The following is a 23,144-nucleotide window of genomic DNA, read 5'->3' as shown; positions in this document are numbered from 1 at the left end:
TATATGTTTTGATTCGGAAAGGAGTTTTGGACAATATGTTTTTTTATAAACTGGAGATTTCTTTTAGCAAATCATTCTAGGAATAAAAAAATAAATCATTAGGGTGGAGTCACCACTTCTCGCCAGTGCCCCACTTTTCGCCACTTTTATTGAAATGGCTATTTTTCACGATTTATGAAATGATTGAGCCGCAAAGTTATTTATATGTTTATTGCTGCTACGTATAAAATCGATAAATAATAATTATTCGTTTTGGATTTAAGATTTTGAGTTTTTTTTTAGAGCAATATTTTAAGCAAGTGCATCGAACCCAATATTTCTTATCAAATATAACAAGTGCCATCAAATTTTCATTTAAGAAAATTTACGTTTTTGGATAAATAATCTGTCTGTTGCATATTTAATTACATTCTTAGAATACATAAAATTTGTATTTAGTTTATTAATATTTCATTTAATATTATTTTTATGTAAAAATGAGGCATGGCGGAAAGTGGTAATGTTTTGATTTGATTTTACCACCTGTCGCCATTGCTTTTTAATAGGCGACGCTAACTTCACTTTGTAGATTTTCAGTTGTCAAATCTGCTTTGTTTACTTTCTGCAACAGTCTAATGCCCAACCTACAATTTCTTTTGTTTGTAAATATGTTTTCAAAATTTCCTATGAGACTGAGCTAGATGACTAGATCTAGATCTCACTCACTCTCACTGAAATATTAAAAACATGTTTACAAAACAAAAGTTATTGTGCGTTGGGCATAATAATTTGATTTCTCCACTAAAACCGAAGAAAATTAATTTAAAGTGAGTAATAATAAGGTGGTCACGAGGAAAAAGAAATGCTGAATGTATTCTTTGCATAATATTGCTCAAAATAATCGAGTTTGGACGTTTTCAAGAGGGTGGCGAGAAGTGGTTACAAAACTGGGGAAAAGTGGTAAAAACTGACGACGAAGTGGTTATTTTTGCATTGTTAATAAAAATCAGTTTTTAAGTAGTTCAGCATTAAATTGAAGCACTAGTTTTTTGACGAATCTGGAGTCAATACATCTGAGTAACTTTGTGTCAAAATTGAGATATCTTATAATAAGGGGTCAAAAGTTATACAGTAGACTCTCTCTCTCAATCGGGAATATGGGGCAAAATGTCATCCGGTTTAGCGATAGAATTGAGCGTCAAAGCCTTTGTAAATTCCACAAAAAGCGCTCAATTGTAAAGAATCACGATAAAATAGGAAGAACTTACAGCGAATTTGAGCGAATTAGCTTCATAATTAAACATGAATATTGTCAACAAGATTTGTCGCCCGTTTGAGTGAGTAATCAAATTAATTTTACATTTTTCTAAAAGTGGCGATAAGTGGTTACTCCACCCTACTCTAAATTGATGATTTTAACGAGCTAATTTGTAAACTTTATGCAACAAAACGCTATTAATGCAATGCCAAATTACTCAAAACATCAACAATAGACTGACTTTTATTAATAAGAAGAATAATAAATAGCACTCACCTGTCCGTCGTCGTCTCATTATCTCTGGTGACAATTAGAGATTTTGTCCTTGGACTACTAACTACTATATAATCATACAAGATGAACGACAAAGTGTGTGACTTTGCGAATTGTGTTTGTTGTAGATGCGAATGTATCCCGAAGCACCACATCAACCCCCACTTCAATACTTGGCACCGACGCCACCCTCGACAACGCCATCACCCGGACAGCCCCATCAGCAGTATCATCCACAGCCATCCCCCGCTGGCGGGGGACCGCCTGCGTTTACGCCGGCTGGACCGCAAACTCCGCAGTTCCAGATGGTGTGCCCGGTGCTCACGGCGGCGCCACCCCAGCTGATGCCCCCGTACTTCCAGGGCACGGGTCAGCCGCCACATGGTAATATTCATGTTCTGATGGGACAACAGCATCCGGCGCAGTAGCATAGTGAGATGGGGGTGGTGGGGCGCAGCGGGGCGACGACGACGGTGGCGGCAGGCGGCGGAGTGGCAATGGTGGCGAGTGCAGGCGGCGTCGGCGGCATGAATGTTGTGGCGGCGAATATGGGAAGTCAAACGAATGGTGTGAGTATTATGACGGGCGGCAATTTGGGGGGCAATGGGGCGTCTGGAGGTGTGTCTGGAAATGGCGCATATTTAGGACATTTCACCAAATGATACAATTCTCATTTATTCCCTTCACAAACCATTTACAAAGTTTAAAAGAATGAAACTCATTGTGTTCTCGCGAAAAAAAGAAAACATCTCATTGACTCATATCGACATGATAATAAAAAGAAACACACCCCCACATTCAAAAAAAAAAGAATAAAGAAAAATCATTGACACTGTTCATGCGAGAAGATAAAGAAAATTAATGCATGTAAAAGAGCAACGGAAAACGGATTTTTGCTGTATAGAACTTTGAAGAAGAAAAAAAAACAAAAGAAATACCAAACAAGAAACTCTTGAGAACGTAAGAATAGGTATGAAGAGATCTAACAATTAACATTTATCGCCTTAAAAATGAAAATACCACATCTGTTTTCCTTTCATTTTCTAACGGGATATCACTAGAAAGATGAATAAAGAATAAATGGTAAATTGAAGATAGAGATGAGAACTGCTTCGACAACAAATAATTACAAAGAAGAGAAAAAAAATAATAATAAAAAATAGAAGAAAACCGTGAAAAAGTCGAAAAGAGTTTATTAAAAGAAGAAGATAAAAAAATGTATATTTTTGTGTGGCTAAAACAGTTCAATGTCTTTTCGTTTAGCGTAAACGTACATTTGGTTTTTGGTTTTGATGGATAAAACAAAACAAAAAAAAATCGAGAGAAAAATATCTAATGAGAGAAAAAGAGTAAAGCTTCTTCGTGCCTTAGATAGAGAGAGAATATACAAAATATGGAGAAAAGAAAAAAAAAACAAACAGTTGCAAAAGATACAATATTTTGTAGAATATTAAAAAAAAAGAACAATCTATTAATTTCGCAATGACTTTGTAGCAATATCCGAATGAAAAAGAAATATCACGATATTTTGCTTATTCAATCAAACTCATACATTAAAAAGAAAATTCCTTAAATTTTTAATTTGCCTTTAATTTTTTACAATGAATACAACGGAGCAGTTACCAATATTTTTTTTTTTTTTGAAAATAACAAATTTAAAAGAAAATAATCTCTCTATGGTAATGATTAAAAATATGAATCACAATTTAAGAAAAGAAAAAAAAACATTCCTTTGTGACAAGACATATTATTTCAAAAATAATATTAAAAAAAGGAGATCAAGATATAACTTTGTCGTTTGATAAAGATACATTTGTACGCATTATGATGCAATTAAAGAAAAACAGCAATTATCCATTTATTTAATGAACAAGTTGCTAAGAAGGGAAGAAAAAACCCCAATAAATAATATTCATTCATTTCATTTTCCCAAATATTTTTTTTTCTTTTTCATTTTGCAAATTCCATGAAATTCTTGAAATAATATCCCTATTCTGAAAAATACAATAAAATCAACTAGAAGAAAATATCACCCTAAATCATCATTTATTTGTCTCAATTCTGCCAATGAAGGTACAAAGTTAATAGCCTGTATTTTGGTAATAAAATTTAAAGATTAATTAAGCTGAAAGCAAGATATTAAAATAAAACTATCAAATATCTTTATTAGTAAAATATTTGACAGTTTTATATAGAAATATTTTTTTTTAGAAGATAAAATTTTATTTAGGAGAAAGAGCGCTACCTTCGGACAAATCAAGCTTCGCACAACTCATTTTTTTCTATGTTCTAAATAGGTCAAATTCATTAAAAACATATTTTAAAAATAAATGAGTTGTTTGAAGTTTGAGTCGACCGAAGGTGGTGCGCTTTCCCCTACGTTTTTTTTCTATAAACAAAATACAGGAAAACAAGAAATTAAGAATAGGTTTAGTATTCAGTAAATTAAGCTTGAAAGTAAATCTGTTTAATGGCGATATCTTTGAAATACTTCAAACAAATGTTGAAACTAGGTTTCACGAAGCCTCCCCCCCCCCAAGAACTAGATACAGTAGACTCTCTCTCAATTGGGCATTTGAGGCAAAAGTTATCCGGTTTATCGATAGATTTGGGCACCAAAGCCTATGTAAATTCCACAAAAAGCGCTCAATTGTAAAGAATCACGATAAAATAGGAAGAACTACAGCGAATTTGAGCAAATTAGCTTCATAATTAAACGTGATAATTGTCAACAAAATTTTTCGCCCGATTGAGAAAGAGCCGATTGAGCGAGAGTCTACTGTAAACATCTTTTACCAATTCTTCACTATACTGGATTTTTTTGGATTATTATTATGAAAGAAGTAGTATTTCACATTTTGCGTGAGCTCTACCCGACTTGATAGGGGGAAACATAAAGTTTCACTCATATATGATTTTAGGTCACGTCCTGTTCTTGATACTGAGTCAACTGAAGCTAGTTTTTATCCATCGGCACATTTGCTATATTACACTTCTACTTTCTAATATTTATTTTTTTCTACTTTTGGTCTTTCATTTTTTGTCTTCCACTATTTATTCTCTATAGGGGAGACCGGGGCAGATTATACAGCAAGTGATATTTCTCATTGCCTATAATTTGTAGAAAAAGTATTTAGATCAGGCTGATAAATATTGCAATGAATAGGACGAGAGGTGTTTACTAAATAGTGGTTTCCTCAATATTATTTTTAAGGTACGCTGCAATATTCTAACAAGACTATACGTGGCTAATTCTGACCCGGTTTCCCCTACAATTTTATTGTCCTTCACTCGAGCTAGAACTTCACTGTCCCTCATTAAGGGCGCCAAAATAGAGCTCTAATCAACCAAGATATTATTAGGTACAATAAACTGACCAGTCGCCGTGCCCGGGCCTGTTTTTGGGACCACCTCAACATTAGTAATAATATGCACAAAGATGACACATAAAAAGAGTGAATTTCTAAACAATTTTCTTCTGAGCATTCCCAAACCCAAATATCGAACTCCTAAATATTCTTATTTTGCGTCAAAAGGGAAAGGGGCGTAGCCTATTTTTACATTAAAATGATTTTTGACCCCGTTTTCAAATGGTCGCAAAATTATTAAAAACTTCCAGTACAGTGAAGACAATAATGACGGATCCATTCAATACTATTCTATCTCAGAATGATAACTTTTCAGGAGAACCATTTGAAGTTGGCAAGTGCCTATGTTGCCTGTGTACTTTTTTTTTCAAAAAAAATTGAATATCTCGTCACGGGAGCACTGGATGACCAAATTTTCATCAGTTGAAGATCTCGGTCCCATAAAAAACATATCTTTCGAAGTAATGTAATTCTAAGACAACATTAAAATAGTATGGAATGGAGCCGTCGTTAATACTAATGAGATTGTAAAGAATCTTAGCTAATACTAATAATCCGGCGCAAAATCCTAAGGGAAACTGGGGGCAGTAGTAGACATGGGGTAGCACGAAACACTGATATTTATGTTTACTATTTGGACTTATGCCTAAAGCACAATAACTTGTGTTTGTAAACATGTTTTGAAAATTTTCTGTAGGGGTGAGCGAGATGGCTAGGTATAGATCTCACTTATTCTTAGTTAAATGTCAAAAACATGTTTACAAAACAAAAGTTATTGTGCGTTGGGCATTATACCCAGCCCACAATAACTTTTGTTTTGTAAACATGTTTTTGACATTTAAATGAGAGTGAGTGAGATCTAGATCTAGTCATCTCGCTCATTCTCATGCGAAACTTTGAAATGCAAACTTAGAATGCAAATGAAGAGAGTGGAAAGACGCCAATTTTAAGAAATTCGTCGGGATGTCGAATTTTCCGTTCACCATTTTGAGCAAAAATTTTGCATGACCTTCCGCGAAGCGAAAACTGATCAACAAAATGTATTTCCATCTCTGTCGGACTATTTTTCCCAAGTAATTGAAGGACCAAAGTAACTAAAAATCTATTCCCGACAGCAATTCGGATAGCAATTGCCCAGAAATAAATCATCTAAAATCACCCAATTTGCGTATGATGTATAATACCATGGTAAAGAATGGGTTGAATTTCTTTAGGGGTTGATCTAGAAGCGATAATGGCATCGTGTAGAAACCATTTTGTCGAAAGTGTTCTCGTTCATATATTATTAAAAAACAAACATTTCAAAATCGTTACATTGTGTTTAAAATCTAAGGGCAAAATATACGGCAGCGATCTTTGATTTACAAAAATTAACAAATATTGTTATAAACCTCGATTTTTAGACAATTTCAACACTTAAAACTTTAAGCATTATTGAAAAAATGTAAAATTTGTAGAAGCAATAAATCCCGCCATAAGCAACAAATGTTCTGGTTTGGCAAAAATTCCCACTCTTTCGAGACAATAGTCTCCCTTCCAGGACCAGAACCTCTGAAAGTGGCGAAGACGACTGAAAGTGGCCTTCAAAGTTGAAGCCAATTTCTTACTTTCACATACAAATGCGTATGAAAATTTTTCCGCACTCGCGACCGTTACATGATATATGCCAAAATTGAGGTGAGCCTTGTGTACAAGACTCTGAGCCTTGTAAAGAGGGATAAATATACTATATTTCTGTCTAAATGATGTCTTGTTCTGAGAAGTGTAAGCTGAGTTTCTGATCAATTTCTGAGTTGGCTTCACACAGCTCCTTATAAAAAAAAAGAAACACTACGCCGGGGGCTAGTGTAAAGCGAGTATCATAGGACTATCAGTAACGAATGGGCATGTTAGTAGAAAAAGGGAGAACTCTCTCTTCTTGGCGGACCGTCATGCAATGCAGACATTTTTTGGATTAGCTTCTCTCGGATAGTCTGAGGCCTATTGCATAGTTTTTCGTTTATAAGCCGGTCCATTCCCCATTTAAATAAATTGTTAATTCGCATTGCCCCCACAAATTCCAGGTTTAGTGGCAAATTTTTAAAGTATTTTTGTTGGCTAAGAACCTGAGGAGTAAACTAAGTACAGTACGATTTCAATAGAGTCAACACTTTTAATTATTATATATCTGCAATAACCTAAGTTATTAATTATTCCAGTAACTATTTCATTCGTTAAAAATTGTCTCAGGTTCATACACTGAGAAAAAAAGAGGCTACGATTAACTTTTTTTCGTCATAACTTTAATACTTTTCGGGTGTAAAAATATATCAAAATTTTTTAATGTTAATTTTACACCTTTTTGAGGGCAAAATTAACATGAGAAAGGGTAACTTTAACCCCTAATACACCTACAAGGGGTAATATTTACATCGATTTCGATTCAATACTGTAGGGTAAAATTAACATTTCCGGAATGTTATTTTGACTTTTTCGGATTTCTCTCAGTGTACTTAACAAAATCAGCTTAAAAGTTTAACATTAACCCCTTAAGAACGATAGGGACACTAGCGTTCCAAAAAAAATTTTCCTACGGCCTTCTAAAGTTATGTTTTGCTCAAAGAAGTCGGAAAAAGTGATTTTTATTACCCCCAATTTTTGACCCTCTCGTCCTTAAAGCTTAAACCTAGAATTTTACATGTTTTCTCGCGGTGTTTAAAATTTTTAGGGGTTGACTCTATCGGAGTAGTACTCTAACTACAACAACTAATAACTTAGAAAACTGCAGGAATGTAAGAATGAAACATGTTGAAATGAAACTATGGGAGTCGTACTACAAGAGTTATAAAAGTTTTAAAGTAAATTTAACTTCGTTGATTTTTCCTTCAAATCTTCATGTTTCGAAGAACATTAAACAGTTTTATTTTTAGAACTTGATTTTGGAATTGCAAATCTTGTTCATATTTTGAATATTTCATTCTTTAAAATATTTTAGTCCCAGCGCTTTTCTGATTGGCTGAATCCTTAAATTCTTTCAAGATCCAACCAATCAAAGAACATGTACTAAAAACAAATTATGTGGGACTATGAGGTAAGGCTTCAAACAATTTTTTTTTACCTTTGTTGTCAGAATTGAGGCATCATAACTTCAACAAAACTTTTTGTGAGGAGAATATAGAAGGAAATGTGTGTTATTATCAGTTGAAATGGATAATAGGTTTTGTGTCTGTTTAATCGACTATTCTGTTGAGATTTAGCTGTGCAAGAAACAGTGGGTGGGTGAAAATGCAAATATCATAATTTAGAATCATTAATAAACAAAGAACACAATCGTCTCATTAACTTATAATAGGCAAACAAGTAACAAAAGAAAAAAAACCAACAAGAGAAACAAGAAGCAATCTGTGACGTAAATTAAAAGCAAAAACGATAACTTCTAAACAAGAAACAAAAACAACCCTTGCAAATCCTGATTGACAATTATAGAAACAAAAAAAATAAAATTCAAAGTTAGAATGTATCTGAAGAGTGAGAAAAATGTGGTATATTAATTGGGCAAGTGAAGGGGGGATGTTGCTAGGAAAACAAAAGTTCTTTATTTATCACACGGATAAAAAAGGAGAGGAAGAGAATTTTTAAGACGTAAAATGAAAATTAAAGACGAATACCAGATAATTTTCAAAAGCATAATCCAAGAATTTTATTGTAAAATAGAAATCTTAAACCTCGAAGGATTTTCTTTAATTTTTTTTCAAATTTCTTTTCCTATAATAGAAAATAAATAAAATGCTCGCGCATGTGAAAGTGACAAGACAAAAAAGAGAAATGCGTTTTAAGAAAGGGAGTAAAATTAAAAAAAAAGGAAAAAAAATAGAAATCACCGATGAGAATAAAAGACGACGTTGCATTAATGAATGAGAGATATAGCAAATGATTAACCTTTGATGATTTAAATAGAAATTGCAAAAAGATCGTTGCAAAAAGTGAATAAAAAATGAAATCCAATTTAAATAGACTTTTACACGAGATACAAAAATCACGTGGATGAGAATAAAAAAAAATTGCTAAAGAACAGCAAGTAACTGAAAGAACTGTGTTACAAAAAAAAGTGAAGAGTAAAATACAAGGAGGGAGAAGTATAAAAAAAATGTAAATGATCAAGCTAACATTGATGACTTATGGCGGTAAAAAAAAAACAGAGCAAAAGTTATTGAATGATATAAGATGAAAAAGAACGCTATTTGCTGTGGAAATGCGAAAAGTTTGATGATGAGAGAGGATGCGAAAGGATAGAATGTGAATGTTGGCTTGAGAAAAATGAGAAAATTTTGTATTTAACATCCAAGAAGAAAAAGAAAATAAATTATATAAAACGCCATTCGAGAGAGAAGCTTTTTTGTTATGCATAAGACGTCATAGTTCACGATAAGTCGGTGACAAACTTAGATCAGCTTATGGTAAGTGAGAATTCAGGAATACCACGAATACGTGCGAATGTACGAATTCATCTTGGAGCTGAAGTTAGGTACGTAAAAATAGGATTTTTAATAGATAATTATTCTCAAAATATTCATAAGAAATCGTCAAATTCGATTAAAAGAGGGTTTGATATAAAAAAGAAAATCAACGATTATTGAAAAGGGTTAAGGTTCATCTGAAAGTCAAAAGATTTTCTAAATCATATTAGCTGCCGGTCTGAGGGTAAGGGACCTAGCGTTGAGCCATTAATTAACACCCAGATTAAGGCATCAACAAGGTTTGAGTGGTCGGCCCGAATTAAAGACTGGATTTTGCCACGTACATCAATAGCGGGCTAATGAAACTCAATCACCCTTTCTAATTTCACTTCCGAATATTATACAAACGGCAAAAGCTACAAGGACAATGTCACGTTTTATTTAACTGGTATTAACGATTTAACGCTTTAGAAAAGGAAAAATCATTGCGTAAAAAAATTGTCTCATAAAAGATACCCACGAAAAAGAAATAAAAATTTCTTTTCAATTTTTTTTAGGATCTTTAGGATTGTAGGGGAAAGTGCCCATACTTTGCACGGTCCCAAGCTTTACAATGACTAAAATATTCCTATGTTTCTGAATAAATATCGACTCCGCAATATATTTTAAAAACAAAACACTTTTCCCTAGTTTTTAAAATATAGAATAGATGAGTCACATTTATGGAAAAACATACAAAAAAATTAGTCATTGTAGGTTAACGTGTGGTATTTCTGGACAATGTGCTTTTTGGGACATAATATGGGTATTTTGGGAGACATAAAAAATCCAATAAAAATTTGATTTCTAATTATATTAAAGTTCTATATGAAATATTAATCTCTTTACGTATCAGACAAATATAAAACTCCTGAAATTTTATTTAATTTAAAGCTTGAAATACGCGTGAATTGTGAGTGTCACATTTCACTTTTTACAAGACCTTCAGTGTTTTTTTTTTTGCAGATTTTGCAGATGTCAACACAAACAGTGCTTAGATTTTTTCGATTTAAGTCACTTTAAAAGTGAAATTTAAACAAAATTTTTATGAAAGAGTGAAGTTTAGAACTTCTACTTAAAGGTAAATAATGAGGCTCTGTGAAATTTATTCGCATAATAGCGACTTTTGTCTGTCCCGAAATATACTACTCTTACTTTTGTACATTTTTTGCTATTTTATATAAAAAAATGATGCATTTTTCGATAAAAATCTTATTCTAGATAGCATAAGGAACATAAATATTTTATCAACAAGGAAAAAAAATTATTTGAGAAGTCAAGCTGTTTGAAACTTAAAAGTGCTAAAATGTGTCCCGAAATACCACACGTTACCCTCCTAAAGCGGGACCGTGTAAAGCATGGGGACTTCCCCCTAATTTGTTCAATGCTATCACTACACTTTTCCCTGTACGAAACACAGTGCTGCATATATATTATTATTAAAAAAATCGCGCAAAATCACTAACAATTTTTCAATTAATTTAAAATCAAATAAAATGATTTGGAGTGAAAGTGGAGATCAATGAGTGGACTGCAGCGCAGCTGAGGACAAGTGCTCTCATGATATTAGATGAGCACATATATTCTGTCAGTAGAAGAGGTTGAAAGTTTGGAGTGGTATATCTCAGCTCCTTATGAACTTATTTGGATGAGTGAACTATTGTTGGAAAGCTTGGTGCATTAGCTTTAAGAATCTGGTATACTTAATCTGCTATGGATAAACCATATGGTCATCCAGAACCATTTATGTCGAAGAAGACACTTTTTGCAACGTCTTTTTTGGCCATCTACTTCTGGCACCAGGAGTAACCCACAATTTTCGCACAAGGACTATTTGTTAGAGAAACTCAAAAGGTATAATTTGTGGAAGAAACTTTTTTCTTGGACATCTTACTTTTTTTATTCATCGACTTTTTCAAGAATTTTGAATTGTTAAACGCAAGGAAAAAATCACTGAAATCCTAAAAGAGTGGTTTCTGGAGGGGAAGGATAGACGTGGAGATGAAATTGATGTGATATTTGGATTCCTTGGATCAACTTATGGGGGAGTACTTAGAACATTCCAAGTCGATATCTTCATTAGTTTGTCCAGAAAATGAGATAGAAGGATTTCTGATATTTTTTTCTATGCGTGTAAAATGTTAAAATTCTTGCAAAAGTCGATGAATAAAAAAAGTAAGATGTCCAAAAAAAAAGTTTCTTCCACAAATTATACCCTTTGAATTCCTCTAACAAATAGTCCTTGTGCGAGAATTGTGGGTTACTCCTGGTCCCAGAAGTAGATGGCCAAAAAAGACGTTGCAAAATGTGTTTTCTTCGACATAAATGGTCCTGGATGACCATGGTTTATCCATAGCAGATTAAGTATACCAGATTCTAAAAGCTAATGAACCGAGCTTTCCAACAATAGTTCACTCATCCAATTATATTCATCAGGAGTTGAGATATACCACTCCAAACATTCAACCTCTTCTACTGACAGAATATATGTGCTCATCTAATATTATTAATACATTTCAATTTTTGCGCGGATCAGATTAAGTCCTTACTTTTATTCTTTCATGATTTATCATTCAGAAAGGTAAACTGTCTAAAATAACCTGTGAGACTCTCTGGGGCGACTAATTTCGCTCAAGGTTTTCTTGACGCACTTCTGATTCTTAAAATGTATTTTGTCTTTATATTCTTGCAAGATTTCGCGTTGAAATAAAAATATTTTAAAATTTAAAATTAAGATTCTGTCGGGAACACGAACAGAATCAGAGTATTGTTTCCATTGTTTCAGTATGAGTTTAATTTAGGATAATTATTGTCTGCGACCATGAACAGTTTCACATTTTTTTAAATTCAAATTACTCAAGTAGGGGAAAGTGCCCATGCTTTACACGGTCCCAAGCTTTACAATGACTAAATTTTTCCTATGTTTCTGAATAAATGTGACTTCGCAATATATTTTAAAAACAGGACACTGTCCTGTAGTTTTTAAAGCATAGGTGCGATGAGTCATATTTATTGAAAAACATATAAAAAATTTAGTCATTATAAAGCTTGGGACCGTTTAAAACATGGGCACTTTCCCCTATATATTAGTAAATGTACAACGTCTGAAAATGCCCTGGGGAATTTTAGAAGTTCTCTGTTAAAAGCTACATTATCAGAAAGCTTTTGGAAAATTTCGAAAGAAGTTGGAGTGGTTCCTTAACAGAAATTTGTTGAAGTGATATCGATTGGATCTTTTATATTTACTTTTAAATACGGTTATAAAGCCCTTTGCTGAATAGAATTGTTACTAGGGGAAAGTGGGGCACCTTTGAAATCGGGATTTTACACCTATGTTTAAGTGGAACTGCGCCATATCATAATGTACTTTAGCTTCTCAATCTATTTATGCACCTAAAATATATCGCGATAGGGCTCAATTTTATTTAAAAATAGGTGAAAAATCCCAATTTCAAAGGTGCCCCACTTCCCCCTATGTTCCTAACTAATTTCCAAAAACTGATGTGCAAAGTTAGGAACAAAAACATATATCCAAAAAGGCCATCAAACACTAATAAGGAAAACATGATAGGTGTCGAAAGCTCTGATATATTGTGTGTTCCATTTTTGGATTTATAGTCAAAAACTGACGCTCACCGGAAGAATATTCTGTCCTAAAATCAAGTTTACATTCACTGTGGGTTTACCAGCACGCAATTTATTTTTAATTTAGGGTCCTTGACTGACTTACGACTTAAACCGAAACGCGGCTTAGTGGAAAATGATGAATCTTCAGGTCTGTTAAGACTCGTAACATCTGTACTCCCTCTAAAAGTGCTCCTAAAATCCTAAAATGATCCTAAAATGAAATCGGTAGTGAAAGTTTAATAGCTTTATTATTTTTGTGATCTTTGTGATCATGATCAGGAAGCTGCAAGAAACACTTTGTTAAAGTTTTAACCCAATCAGAAAACATAAAAATCCGTCGCAACCAAAAATGATGAGATTAATACAGCCCCTGATGGCACTTCAATCTTCTTTTAATTATTCAACTTTACTAATCGATGTCTCTTGCAACAAAGAATTATGGCAGTGATAGACAGGTGAACTCGCTTTTCTTTGGCGTCAGCTTTGAGCAATGATGACACAACATATTTTCCATGAATTATAAAAAGACACAGCACAAAGTTCCGGAAGTTCTTTGAATTGCGAGGAACAAGCTGAAGGATTAGTGAAATGCCCCAAAAGTGTACTAAAGTGATGCCAACTTGGCAAAAGAAAATTTTTCTTGATGAATTTTCCAATATAAAGTCAAAGAAATCCAATTCCGGCGGAGGATTCAATGCGAGCTTTCATGAAAGTTTGAAACCGGTAATTTTCGTTGGACAATGTGCTTCATTGCTACCAGTCAGTGGTACCCAGGGTGAGAGGGTAGAAGATCTTCAGTGCTCTATAAAATCCTTCAGAATGCTTTACTCCTGTGTCATTTGTGTGGCACTTGGAGTGATGTGCCTGCTTTCTCTGAGAAAGCTCATAAATAACCGTTTAGCTTATGAAAAACTTATCACTCTTATCAACTATTCTCTCCTCTTCTGGGCATGTGCTCACTTCATCCGGTTAGCCAGGAAATGGCCCAGCACAATGAACAAATGGACCGAGATTGAGAGAATTCTGCCCAATTGTGAGCAACATTGTAATAGAATTTCCACGAAGAAAAAACTATATATCCTGGTAATCGTTGTCACGATTCTCACAATCATCGAAGAAGCTCTATCCATAATCGCGGGGATTACAAAGGCAAAGAGTTGTATTGGAATTTGGGATTCTGTAGAGAGATATTTCAAACAATCTTTTCCACAAATATTTTCTTTAATTCAATATCACGAAGTAACTGCAGTTTTTGCTCAAATTGTCCAGCTCTATGCGAATTTTATATGGAATTTCGTGGATATGTTTGTGATGTCCATCAGTATTGGATTGTCCTCGGTTTTGAGACAATTTAATACTCGGCTGAAGATTGTGGAGGGAAAGTGTATGCCTGTGGCTTTCTGGGCACAGCAAAAGAAGGACTACCAATTGCTATGCGGTCTTATTGAGATGATGGACAGGACAATGGCACATATAATTGTTCAGTCATTTTTCTCCAATTTATACTACATTTGTGTCCAGCTCTTGAACAGCCTCAAGTACTTATTTCCAAATTTATCGCGGATTTTCTTCATGCTAAAATAATCTTTTATATTCCAGCAATATGGAACCATGGACTTACAGTGTATACTTCTGGTTCTCACTCTTCTACCTTATTGGTAGAACTATTGGGATGTGTCTGTTTGGGGCTGAGATTCACACAGAATCCAGAAAACCCGCTCTCATTCTCAGAAAAATTCCCACAGAAGGATGGAATGTTGAAACTGAGAGATTCCTCGAGCTCATCAACAATCAATGTGTATCCCTGACAGGAAATGGATATTTCTTCATAACCCGTCCATTCCTTCTCTCAGTATGTGCAAATCCACAGAAATCGCTATTACGATAAAAATTTAATTCTTCCTTTCAGCTCACCGGAACAATTGTGACTTACGAACTTGTTCTCATGCAATTCAATGAATCCGGTACTTTGGACTCTCCAAGTTCCGATCCTTGCGAATAATTAAATTGTCGTCAGCTGTGTCAATAATGTTGATAATATGTTTACTTAAACTATGCACTAGCCCCTTGACTATATTTATCATTTTGCAGTGTGATAAAATCACACATTCCTGAAAGGCATGGCGTGTCATGTGAATTGATGAGGATGTTGAAAACAAAAAGTTGTAAACAAAGTCATTTACCATACTTGTGTCTCAACCAACGCATTGGAGTTTACACTTGAGTTGGAAAAAGTGATCAATGTACTTGTGGAAACAGGACACTTTAAATAAGGCTCTGTTTTCCGTTAAAGAAATATGGGAATCGGACACTCTCGAAAAACTGGACAAATGAAGGTTCACAGAAGGACTGCGTGGGATGGAAAGTTTTCCAGGAAAATCGCAAACTCACATTCTCCAAAAATAAAAACTATAAGGTACGTCAATTTAAATTTATAAGGTTTTATATAGAAGAAAATTTTAAGATGTTTTTTGAACTTTGTTGGATGTGTGATTGTAATTTAGCCATTAGAATATTATGAATTCTATATTATTGACTATAAACTTACCTAGAACCAAATACTGTATTTGGAAATGAGGTAAAATCCACTGCGCATTTCTACAATATCTAAATTCATAAGAATTATCTGTTTTCTGTTTTTATGTCATTTTTCTTTCTTTATTAATTGCTTTTATCGTTTAAAATATTAAATGACTATAAGTTCGTGGGATATCAAAAAATGGATTTTCGACACGTAAGATTAAGATTTGTCTATGGGTCGGTTAATATTCCTTGCGGAACCGCTGCATCCAGGCCACTTATTTGGGGGCCCATTATGCACTCCCCATTCTCCTGTTCTATCTTAAACCCCCAAGGCGAGGAAACCTGCTCCATATCACAGTGCTCTGTGTGCGTTCTGATACACACAGTACCGCTTTTACATCACGGTAAACCAACCTTGGTTTGTGGATCTGGGCAGTGAATGAGTATTTGTATTCGACTGAACTCTGCATGTCGAAACTTATTTCCTATACCAACCTCTCTTTTTAGGCGGCTCATTGTCAATGTATTGGCATTACTTTTCCATTCATTCACTGGACGAATTAGAGACTATTACAGCAGCTGCCTAGTCTCGAACCCAAGACCTCACAGTCATAGAGCCACTGCTCTATCCACTGATCCACTGAGGCCCACACGTAGGTCGACACGTAATTTCAATCAAATTTTGGAAAGGAGATTGCACTTGGATTTGCTAAAAAACGAGCATATTGGGCTTAACCTTTTAAGGACGATTGGGTTATAGGTGACCCATAGAGTGTGGTCAGACGGGACGGACGATACTTAGAATAATTGCCGCGAGATCCTCAGCGAGATGGCTTTATACCAGACGAAGATGGACGAACCAACGAGGGACAGACAGATTTGGATTGGAGTCTACAAGAGATTTTTTCTAACTACATAAAGTTATTTTTTCCTAAATTTTGTACGTAATCGTAAAGTAGAAAGTTCAGGAGCCCATCAAACCTAATAAAAAATGAAGCTATTTTTCACTTTTCCTTCTAAAAATTTTGCACCGCAACTTAAACAAATTTGCGCGTAGTTCTTGTATAATTTTGGCGAACATTATGAAATATGTATTTTTAGGTAGCTTTTAATGCACGATTTCGAAATATATCAGACTTATAAGTTAATTCTCTTTAGGAAAAAACTTGCCAATAGTCTTCAGTGCAACTATACAAAAACGTATGGAACGTATGGAAAAATAAAATGTCGAGAGTCCCCTGAGAAAGTTGCAGAAATCTAGGATATTTTTTGCAAATCTACAACTATTTGCTATATAATATTAAAAGCTCAATTATTATATTATTAATTATTTTTTTATATTTCCAACTTTTTTAAGCACAACCCTTTCGATTATAGGAACTACAATACTCATACATAGTACTTTTTATTGTATAGTCAAATTTATCATTCATAAGTATTTTCATAGAACTTTCTTAAATTTTTGAGCTATCGTTCATAGAGGTAAAAAAAACTGTCGAATCGGTCGGTTTTATTTTTATTGTTGAATGTCGGTCTCTGAAAACTGTTTCTTTCCTAAAAGGTCAAGTACTTGGTTCGTGATTTTGCTCTCAACCTGATAAAAACAGCAAAAACTTGGCTTGGAAAAATTCGAAATCTAGATTTTGTTTTCGAAAGATCAACTCCATTTTGAACGATCTCTACACTCAGAAAAATAATCGATTATAACTTACTCGAATCGATGTTGAATTAACTCTTTTTCGTCGTGATTTTCGAATTTCTATATTTAAGAGTTGATTTTACTTCTATTTAGTTATAATATTCGAAAGAGTTGTTTTAACTTTTTTTTCCTTAAATTTACATGACAAAAGAGTGTAAATACTTTTTTTAACACTGAAAATAACTGGTTTCAGGAGTTAAAAAAAAATCTCTTTTAGAGTTAAAATAACTCTTTCAAATCCCAAAATGAATATGTTTTGCAATTTTATGTTTTTTTTTATTTTATCATTTTCTTTATTAATATTTTCTTGACCCCAAGTTCCCTATGTTCCGAGCGAAATATCACGTATGATGCAAGCACATGTCTTCATGAAGCACTGTTAGGCATATTTCTAATTGATGTTCCTTATGAACTTTTTTCACGCGAAAATCTTCTTGACTGAAGTATATTCTTAAAACGAAAACACTTAAGCATATACTTCAGTCGAGATGAAATTTTACATTGAAAAAGAGTAATAATTACATCGATATCCGACGAATTAATTCAACTCGGACGCAGAGTTGTTTCAACTCTATTTACTAAAATTTACAACGAAAAAGAGCAACAATTACATCGACATTCGTAGAGTTAATTCAACTCTGCCATAGAGTTGTAACTTTTTAGGTTTTTTCTTAAGTGTAACATTTATGACACTATTTTAAATATCCTAAACATGTATTAAAAATGAAAAGATCATTAACAGATTGAAAAATAAGAATTCAAGCATTTTTATTATTGAAAAAAGCCAGAAGGTTTCCAAGTTCGATATGGGTGGCACATCTTTCAATTGAAAGAAAGGTGAAATGTAGGAATGTTACACTTCTCGTAAGTTACAATAAACAGCTTTCTTAGGGTCATTTGGTATAACAGATAATAAGAAATAGGTCTAATAGAACAAGATATACATCATAAAACGTCCTGAGAAAAATAAGCAAACCTTTTGGGAAAGATTATTATCTGCATCCATTAAAGCTACTGAGGTGCACTTGATGGGATTCTACACAGAAAAAAAATCGTAAAATTGTTCGTAAATGTTTGTGAATTATTAAAACGCTTTAGAATGGAACAAGTTTGAAATTAAATAATTTAAAAAGGATTTTCTAATAATTGTAGAATTAAAGGAAAGTACCTGCCCATGCTACGTACAATCCCAAGCTTTGCAATGGCTAAATTGTTCATATTTTTTTGTTCATATTTTTTTGAAGGTGGCCGGTCTTCAAGACATATTGTGGAGTTATATTTTTTCAAAAACATAGGAATAATTTACCAAATTTACCCATTACGAATGGGATCGTACGAAGCATGGGCAGTTTCTTCTACTTTTTTTACTCATTTCAGATTTCTTACACCGGTTGTAAGTTCATCTTCAATTGAACCCCTGGCAAAACGTCCCATTGAGACGTTTGGTAAAGAATCTGAAGATCCACTCTCCTACAATATCAAGCAAGAATATCCCTGGAACTACGATGGAAGTTTTCAGCAAGCCATAAAGAAAATTGTCATAATGGCTCAATGCTTTGGTGTAATGCCCGTAACTGGTATTACTTCGAAAAATCCCAAAGATATGAGATTTACTTGGCTTAGTTTCCGAACACTTTATAGCCTTGTAGCATTGATAGCCACTGGAATATATGCTATAATTACATTACATTACAGTTTGAGTTCAAAAATTGAATTTGTGAAAGTTGTTCCAGTTATTTTCTACACATCCAATTTGTATATAATTTATGCTTTTATTGGCCTGGCTAGGAAATGGCCATCACTGATGGAAGAGTGGAAAAAGTCAGAAATGTGTTTCAGTGCATCTCAAAAAATCCAGGAGAAACGACATCTGAGGAAAAAGTTGTATATTGTAACTGCTGCCGTGATGGTATTTTCTTTGAGTAAGTTACCTTAATATTCAAATTTGGATAGATTAGTAAGGTGTGTTCCTTCATTTAGTTGAGCATCTTCTCTCTCTGGCCACGCTCGTACACTATACTCAAGTTTGTCCAATAAAGGACGATCCCATAACATCTTTATTTAAACAAGAATTCACGCAACTCTTTGCATATACAAAGTATTCATTGGAAAAAGCGATCTGTGCTCAGATTATCAACTTCATTAGCACTTTTATGTGGAGTTACATGGATTGCTTCGTGATGGTAATCAGCATAGGGCTATCGACTGGATTTAAAAGGATAAATAATCAATTAGTGGTCTACAAAGGTCGAGCAGTATCAGAGGAGTACTGGCAAAAGCATCGATCTGCCTATCGACGGATGTGTGATCTCTGTGAGACTGTTGATAATCACATAAGTCACATAACTCTTGTGTCTTTCTCCAATAACCTTTTCTTCATTTGCGTCCAACTGCTTAATAGTTTAAAGTAAGTCCTTGCGTTTTTTCTATTTTTTGTCTTTTGCATTAATACGAAAATCCCTGTCATTCAAGCCCCAAAGATTCGCTCACTCATACCTTCTACTTCTGGTTTTCCTTGATCTTCCTGATTGCTCGCACACTGGCTGTATCTCTCTATGCTGCTGAGGTGAATGAAGAAGCCAAAGTACCTATTCAGATATTCCGGGTGGTGCCACTGGAATCCTGGTGTTTGGAAGTCAAGAGATTCTACGAAGAAGTGTCCAATGACACCATTGCCTTATCGGGAATGAAGTTTTTCTATCTAACCAGAAGACTCGTACTCAGTGTGGCTGGAACAATTGTCACCTACGAACTAGTTCTCTTGCAATTTCATCAAGACGAAGAAATTGAAAATGTTAACCCCTGTAGCCCACTCTTAAAGGCATAAGTATATTTCATATTATAAGTTTTAAGACATAAACCTTTCGAAGAAGTCACACAAAGTATACATGGGAGACGAGTAGCGCGCTATCAAAGTCCGATGTATTGAAAAATAAGGAATTGATGTCTTAATGTCGCTTTTCATGTGAGTTTGTTATGTAAAATCATTGTTACTAATAGTACAATTATTTCCTCTCTTTTCTCTCTTAATTCTAAAATTCGTTTTATTTCAATTTCTGTCCCCAAAGTACTATACTTCTTATTATAGGATTTTCCATTTTATTCCATTTAGAACAATAAGGCGCTTTGAAAATATATAGCGACACCTTAGAAAATGTATAAGGCTAAAGAAATCACAAATCTGGATTCTGGATTTGCACAAAAACCCTTTATTAATCTGTTATATTATATCTTATAAATAGGGGAGACTGGGGCAAAAAGTCAGAAAACGGATGTTTTATTTTTTTTACAAGCTACCCAAGCACTTCCAAAATTTCTAATTAGTACAGTTTTATATGAAATTTACCGCTCTACAACTCTGTGAAAGTCATTTTCTTCTATTTTAAGGAAATATATTTATCGAGCCGTTTTCTTAAAGGTAATTTTGTGACCATTCTCAAAAATGCTGGGGCAAATAGTATCAGGCATAAAATACTATCACATTTTGATTCGCTTTAATACGGGATACCGTAAATTTAAGTAAAATACCTAGATTGCATATTTTCATAGGAAATTTATTCTTCTAAAAAAACACAGTTTTCTCTATCTGAGCGAAAAAAACGCATTTTAAGCTATTTTACAAAAAAACACACAAAAGACTGCAAATCGTTTGACCAATACAAACAACAAGCGGCGACACATAGCATTAACGTTTCTTATCACAGTGGGACATCAGAAATTGTTTCGGTTTTTGTTACTCTTTGCTCCATAGCTTTTGTTACTTTTTACCCCAAGTGGTCACTTTTAGTAAAAGGATTTCTGGAGAAAAGAATCTTTGTAAAATTCTAAAATAGATAGCGGATTCGTATTCAAAAAATATCCAGATAATTTGAGAGATATTCACCAGTAATGCATCAAATTTAATATAAGTAGCTAATAATTGATATCTTCTGCACGGAAAATATTTCAAAAATAGGGCTGAAAATTTCGATATTTTTTTATTTTCTAAATTCCTTGTTCAAATTCTAACAAACTTACGACATTGAAGAAGATCTATGGAGGCTCTCTATGAAAAAATTTTAAGCCGTTATCTTATTTATCTTGGAAGATATTGAATTTTAAAATTTTAGATTTGTGACTTTTGCCCCAGTCTTCCCTATGGTTATAGTAGTTTAGGGCACTTAATGGGTCAAGTGGTAGAGCACTCGCTCTATGATGCAAGTGTCCCGGGTTCGAATCCCCTTTAGGTCACCAGGAATTTTTCTGGCGTTAAAGGCGTTCGGATTGCATCCAGTGAGCTCCACTGCACTTGATTCCACGGGCATGGGACTGACAACTTCACCCCGTAAAAGAAAAAATAATAATGCGTGTCTAGAAATTCCCTTTGGGGAAGGCCTTGTTCCTTCATAGAATGTTGTGCCAGCATATTATTATTATTATTATCCCCTGATGATTTAATTTGGGTCAAAAAATGCAAAATGGTCAGTAAAAATTCACTTTTGATAAGTAGAAAATCCATTTTAATTATTCAAAAATTAAAATTGTAGACTCCATTTCAATTCGAATTAAAACACTCAGAACAGCTTTTTACGTTTTTCTTTATTTCGTCCACTCTCTTTGGCGTCCAACTCAAGTCTGTCTGTCCTTCGTTGTTCGTCCGTCTTCGTCTGTTATAAGCCATCTCGCGGCAATTATCCTAAGTATCGTCCGTCCCGTCTGACCACAACTCGGCCGACCTAACTAGGGATCGACCCGATCCCAACGTCATTTTGTTTCGTCATGTCACCTATCGTCTACTTAACATCTAACATTTTTTCTCTTTTTTTTTCTTTTCTTCAAAAAGTCCAGTGAACATCTAATCTAATATAAAAATACTATAACTATCAAAATTCACACTTCATTCTCATCAGTGGCGTGATCCGCCCAACTCCTGCCCTGTATACAGTCTGGGGATCTCCATAGTCTCAAATTTTTTGATTCAATAACTCCGTTATAAGGAATTTGTGTAACTTGACAGTTTTCAACATCTCTTACTACATATCGGTCATGAGGCAAAACTTTGTCCACCACGTAGGGACCCTTGAATTTAGGAATAAGTTTCTTGTTTGTACCTGCCGTAGTATCAACATTTCGTAGCAAAACAAAATCGCCCTCTTTATAAACCAACGGATTCTTGTGGATCTTCTCGAACTGCCTCAGATTTTGCTTCTGGACTTGTTCTATTTTCTTCGACGCGGATTCTCTCAGAGCACTCAAATCTCGTAGCTCATTATTTAACTCTTTAGCATCCAAATGCTCAGTCAAATGATCTACCTCTTCTCCCCTCTGTTCCACACCAAAAAGAACCTTGCTTGGGGTGGTTCCAATTGAACGATGAAAAGAATTGTTAATAGAAAATTCGACTTTGCTCAACTGGCGCACCCAGTCTGCATGTTGAAGAGGTTCGCTAAGTTTCCCTAACATCGGAGTAATAACCCGATTAACACGCTCTACCTGCCCGTTTGCTTGTGGGGACGCTGTTGCCACTTCTACATGGGCAATATTCCGTTCGGCAAGGAAAGACTTAAATTCATTCGAGCGGAAACAACTCCCTTGGTCTGATATGATTCGCACTGGTCGACTATAATAGTCAAAGAATTTTTTCAACGCGCAGCACACTTCCTTCGTGCTTGTTGACGAGACAGCATAAATTCGCGTAAATTTCGTAAATCCGTCAACCACTACCAAAATATGCTTCCTTTTTGATACTAGCGAAGGCAACGGCCCGAGATGATCGATATGCAGAGTATGAAAAGGCACTGGGTGTTTTGGAATATTATACAAGGACTGCATATTGCTTCGCGCGGGAGTAGAGTAAAAGAGGCACTTCACACAATTTTTCACATAACTGTCAATTTTCTCTTTCATCCCTGGAAACCAATAGTGAGTGCGCAATTTCTCATAGGTCTTTTGCGAGCCAAAAT

The 23,144-nt window shown here is 34.3% G+C and overlaps 4 protein-coding genes across 8 annotated transcripts in view; all 4 read left to right on the top strand.

Moving 5' to 3' along the window:
* The window catches only part of LOC129809499 (ataxin-2 homolog), a 39,304-nt gene extending 30,069 nt beyond the window's left edge, over positions 1-9,235 (top strand). For all 5 annotated transcript variants that reach the window (XM_055859348.1, XM_055859344.1, XM_055859343.1 and 2 more), the window contains one exon: positions 1,639-9,235. In XM_055859348.1, coding sequence (XP_055715323.1) covers positions 1,639-1,938 — 300 coding nt within the window. In that variant the 3' untranslated portion in view covers positions 1,939-9,235. The remainder of the gene's footprint in view (positions 1-1,638) is intronic.
* On the top strand, positions 1,948-14,564 carry LOC129802473 (gustatory receptor for sugar taste 64f-like). The gene is made up of 2 exons (XM_055848386.1): positions 1,948-2,079; positions 13,644-14,564. Exons 1-2 carry the CDS (start codon positions 1,948-1,950, stop codon positions 14,562-14,564), a joined length of 1,053 nt encoding a protein of 350 aa, XP_055704361.1.
* A 19-nt stretch (positions 14,565-14,583) lies between these two features.
* LOC129809497 (gustatory receptor for sugar taste 64f-like) lies at positions 14,584-14,983 on the top strand. The gene is made up of 2 exons (XM_055859341.1): positions 14,584-14,832; positions 14,890-14,983. Exons 1-2 carry the CDS (start codon positions 14,584-14,586, stop codon positions 14,980-14,982), a joined length of 342 nt encoding a protein of 113 aa, XP_055715316.1. The 3' UTR covers position 14,983.
* Positions 14,984-15,277: 294 nt separating this feature from the next.
* On the top strand, positions 15,278-20,149 carry LOC129809496 (gustatory receptor for sugar taste 64f-like). The gene is made up of 4 exons (XM_055859340.1): positions 15,278-15,396; positions 18,580-19,124; positions 19,183-19,609; positions 19,675-20,149. The coding sequence occupies exons 1-4, from the start codon at positions 15,278-15,280 to the stop codon at positions 20,027-20,029; spliced, it is 1,446 nt and encodes a 481-aa protein (XP_055715315.1). The 3' UTR covers positions 20,030-20,149.
* Positions 20,150-23,144: the final 2,995 nt, after the last annotated feature.

This window comes from Phlebotomus papatasi, chromosome 1 (genome assembly GCF_024763615.1).
Source record: "Phlebotomus papatasi isolate M1 chromosome 1, Ppap_2.1, whole genome shotgun sequence".
Classification (NCBI taxonomy): domain Eukaryota; kingdom Metazoa; phylum Arthropoda; class Insecta; order Diptera; family Psychodidae; genus Phlebotomus; species Phlebotomus papatasi.
Note: the sequence above shows the minus strand (reverse complement) of the source record. Positions and strands in the feature narration are given on the sequence as shown.

Coding starts and splice junctions, on each gene's coding strand:
- LOC129802473 (XM_055848386.1), top strand. CDS start 1,948: ATGGGGGTGGTGGGGCGCAGCGGGGCGACGACGACGGTGGCGGCAGGC. Junction 2,080..13,643: donor TGGGAAGTCAAACGAATGGT/GTGAGTATTATG, acceptor TCCAATATAAAG/TCAAAGAAATCCAATTCCGG.
- LOC129809496 (XM_055859340.1), top strand. CDS start 15,278: ATGGGAATCGGACACTCTCGAAAAACTGGACAAATGAAGGTTCACAGA. Junction 19,125..19,182: donor CGTGATGGTATTTTCTTTGA/GTAAGTTACCTT, acceptor TCCTTCATTTAG/TTGAGCATCTTCTCTCTCTG. Junction 19,610..19,674: donor CAACTGCTTAATAGTTTAAA/GTAAGTCCTTGC, acceptor CTGTCATTCAAG/CCCCAAAGATTCGCTCACTC.
- LOC129809497 (XM_055859341.1), top strand. CDS start 14,584: ATGGAACCATGGACTTACAGTGTATACTTCTGGTTCTCACTCTTCTAC. Junction 14,833..14,889: donor CCCGTCCATTCCTTCTCTCA/GTATGTGCAAAT, acceptor TCTTCCTTTCAG/CTCACCGGAACAATTGTGAC.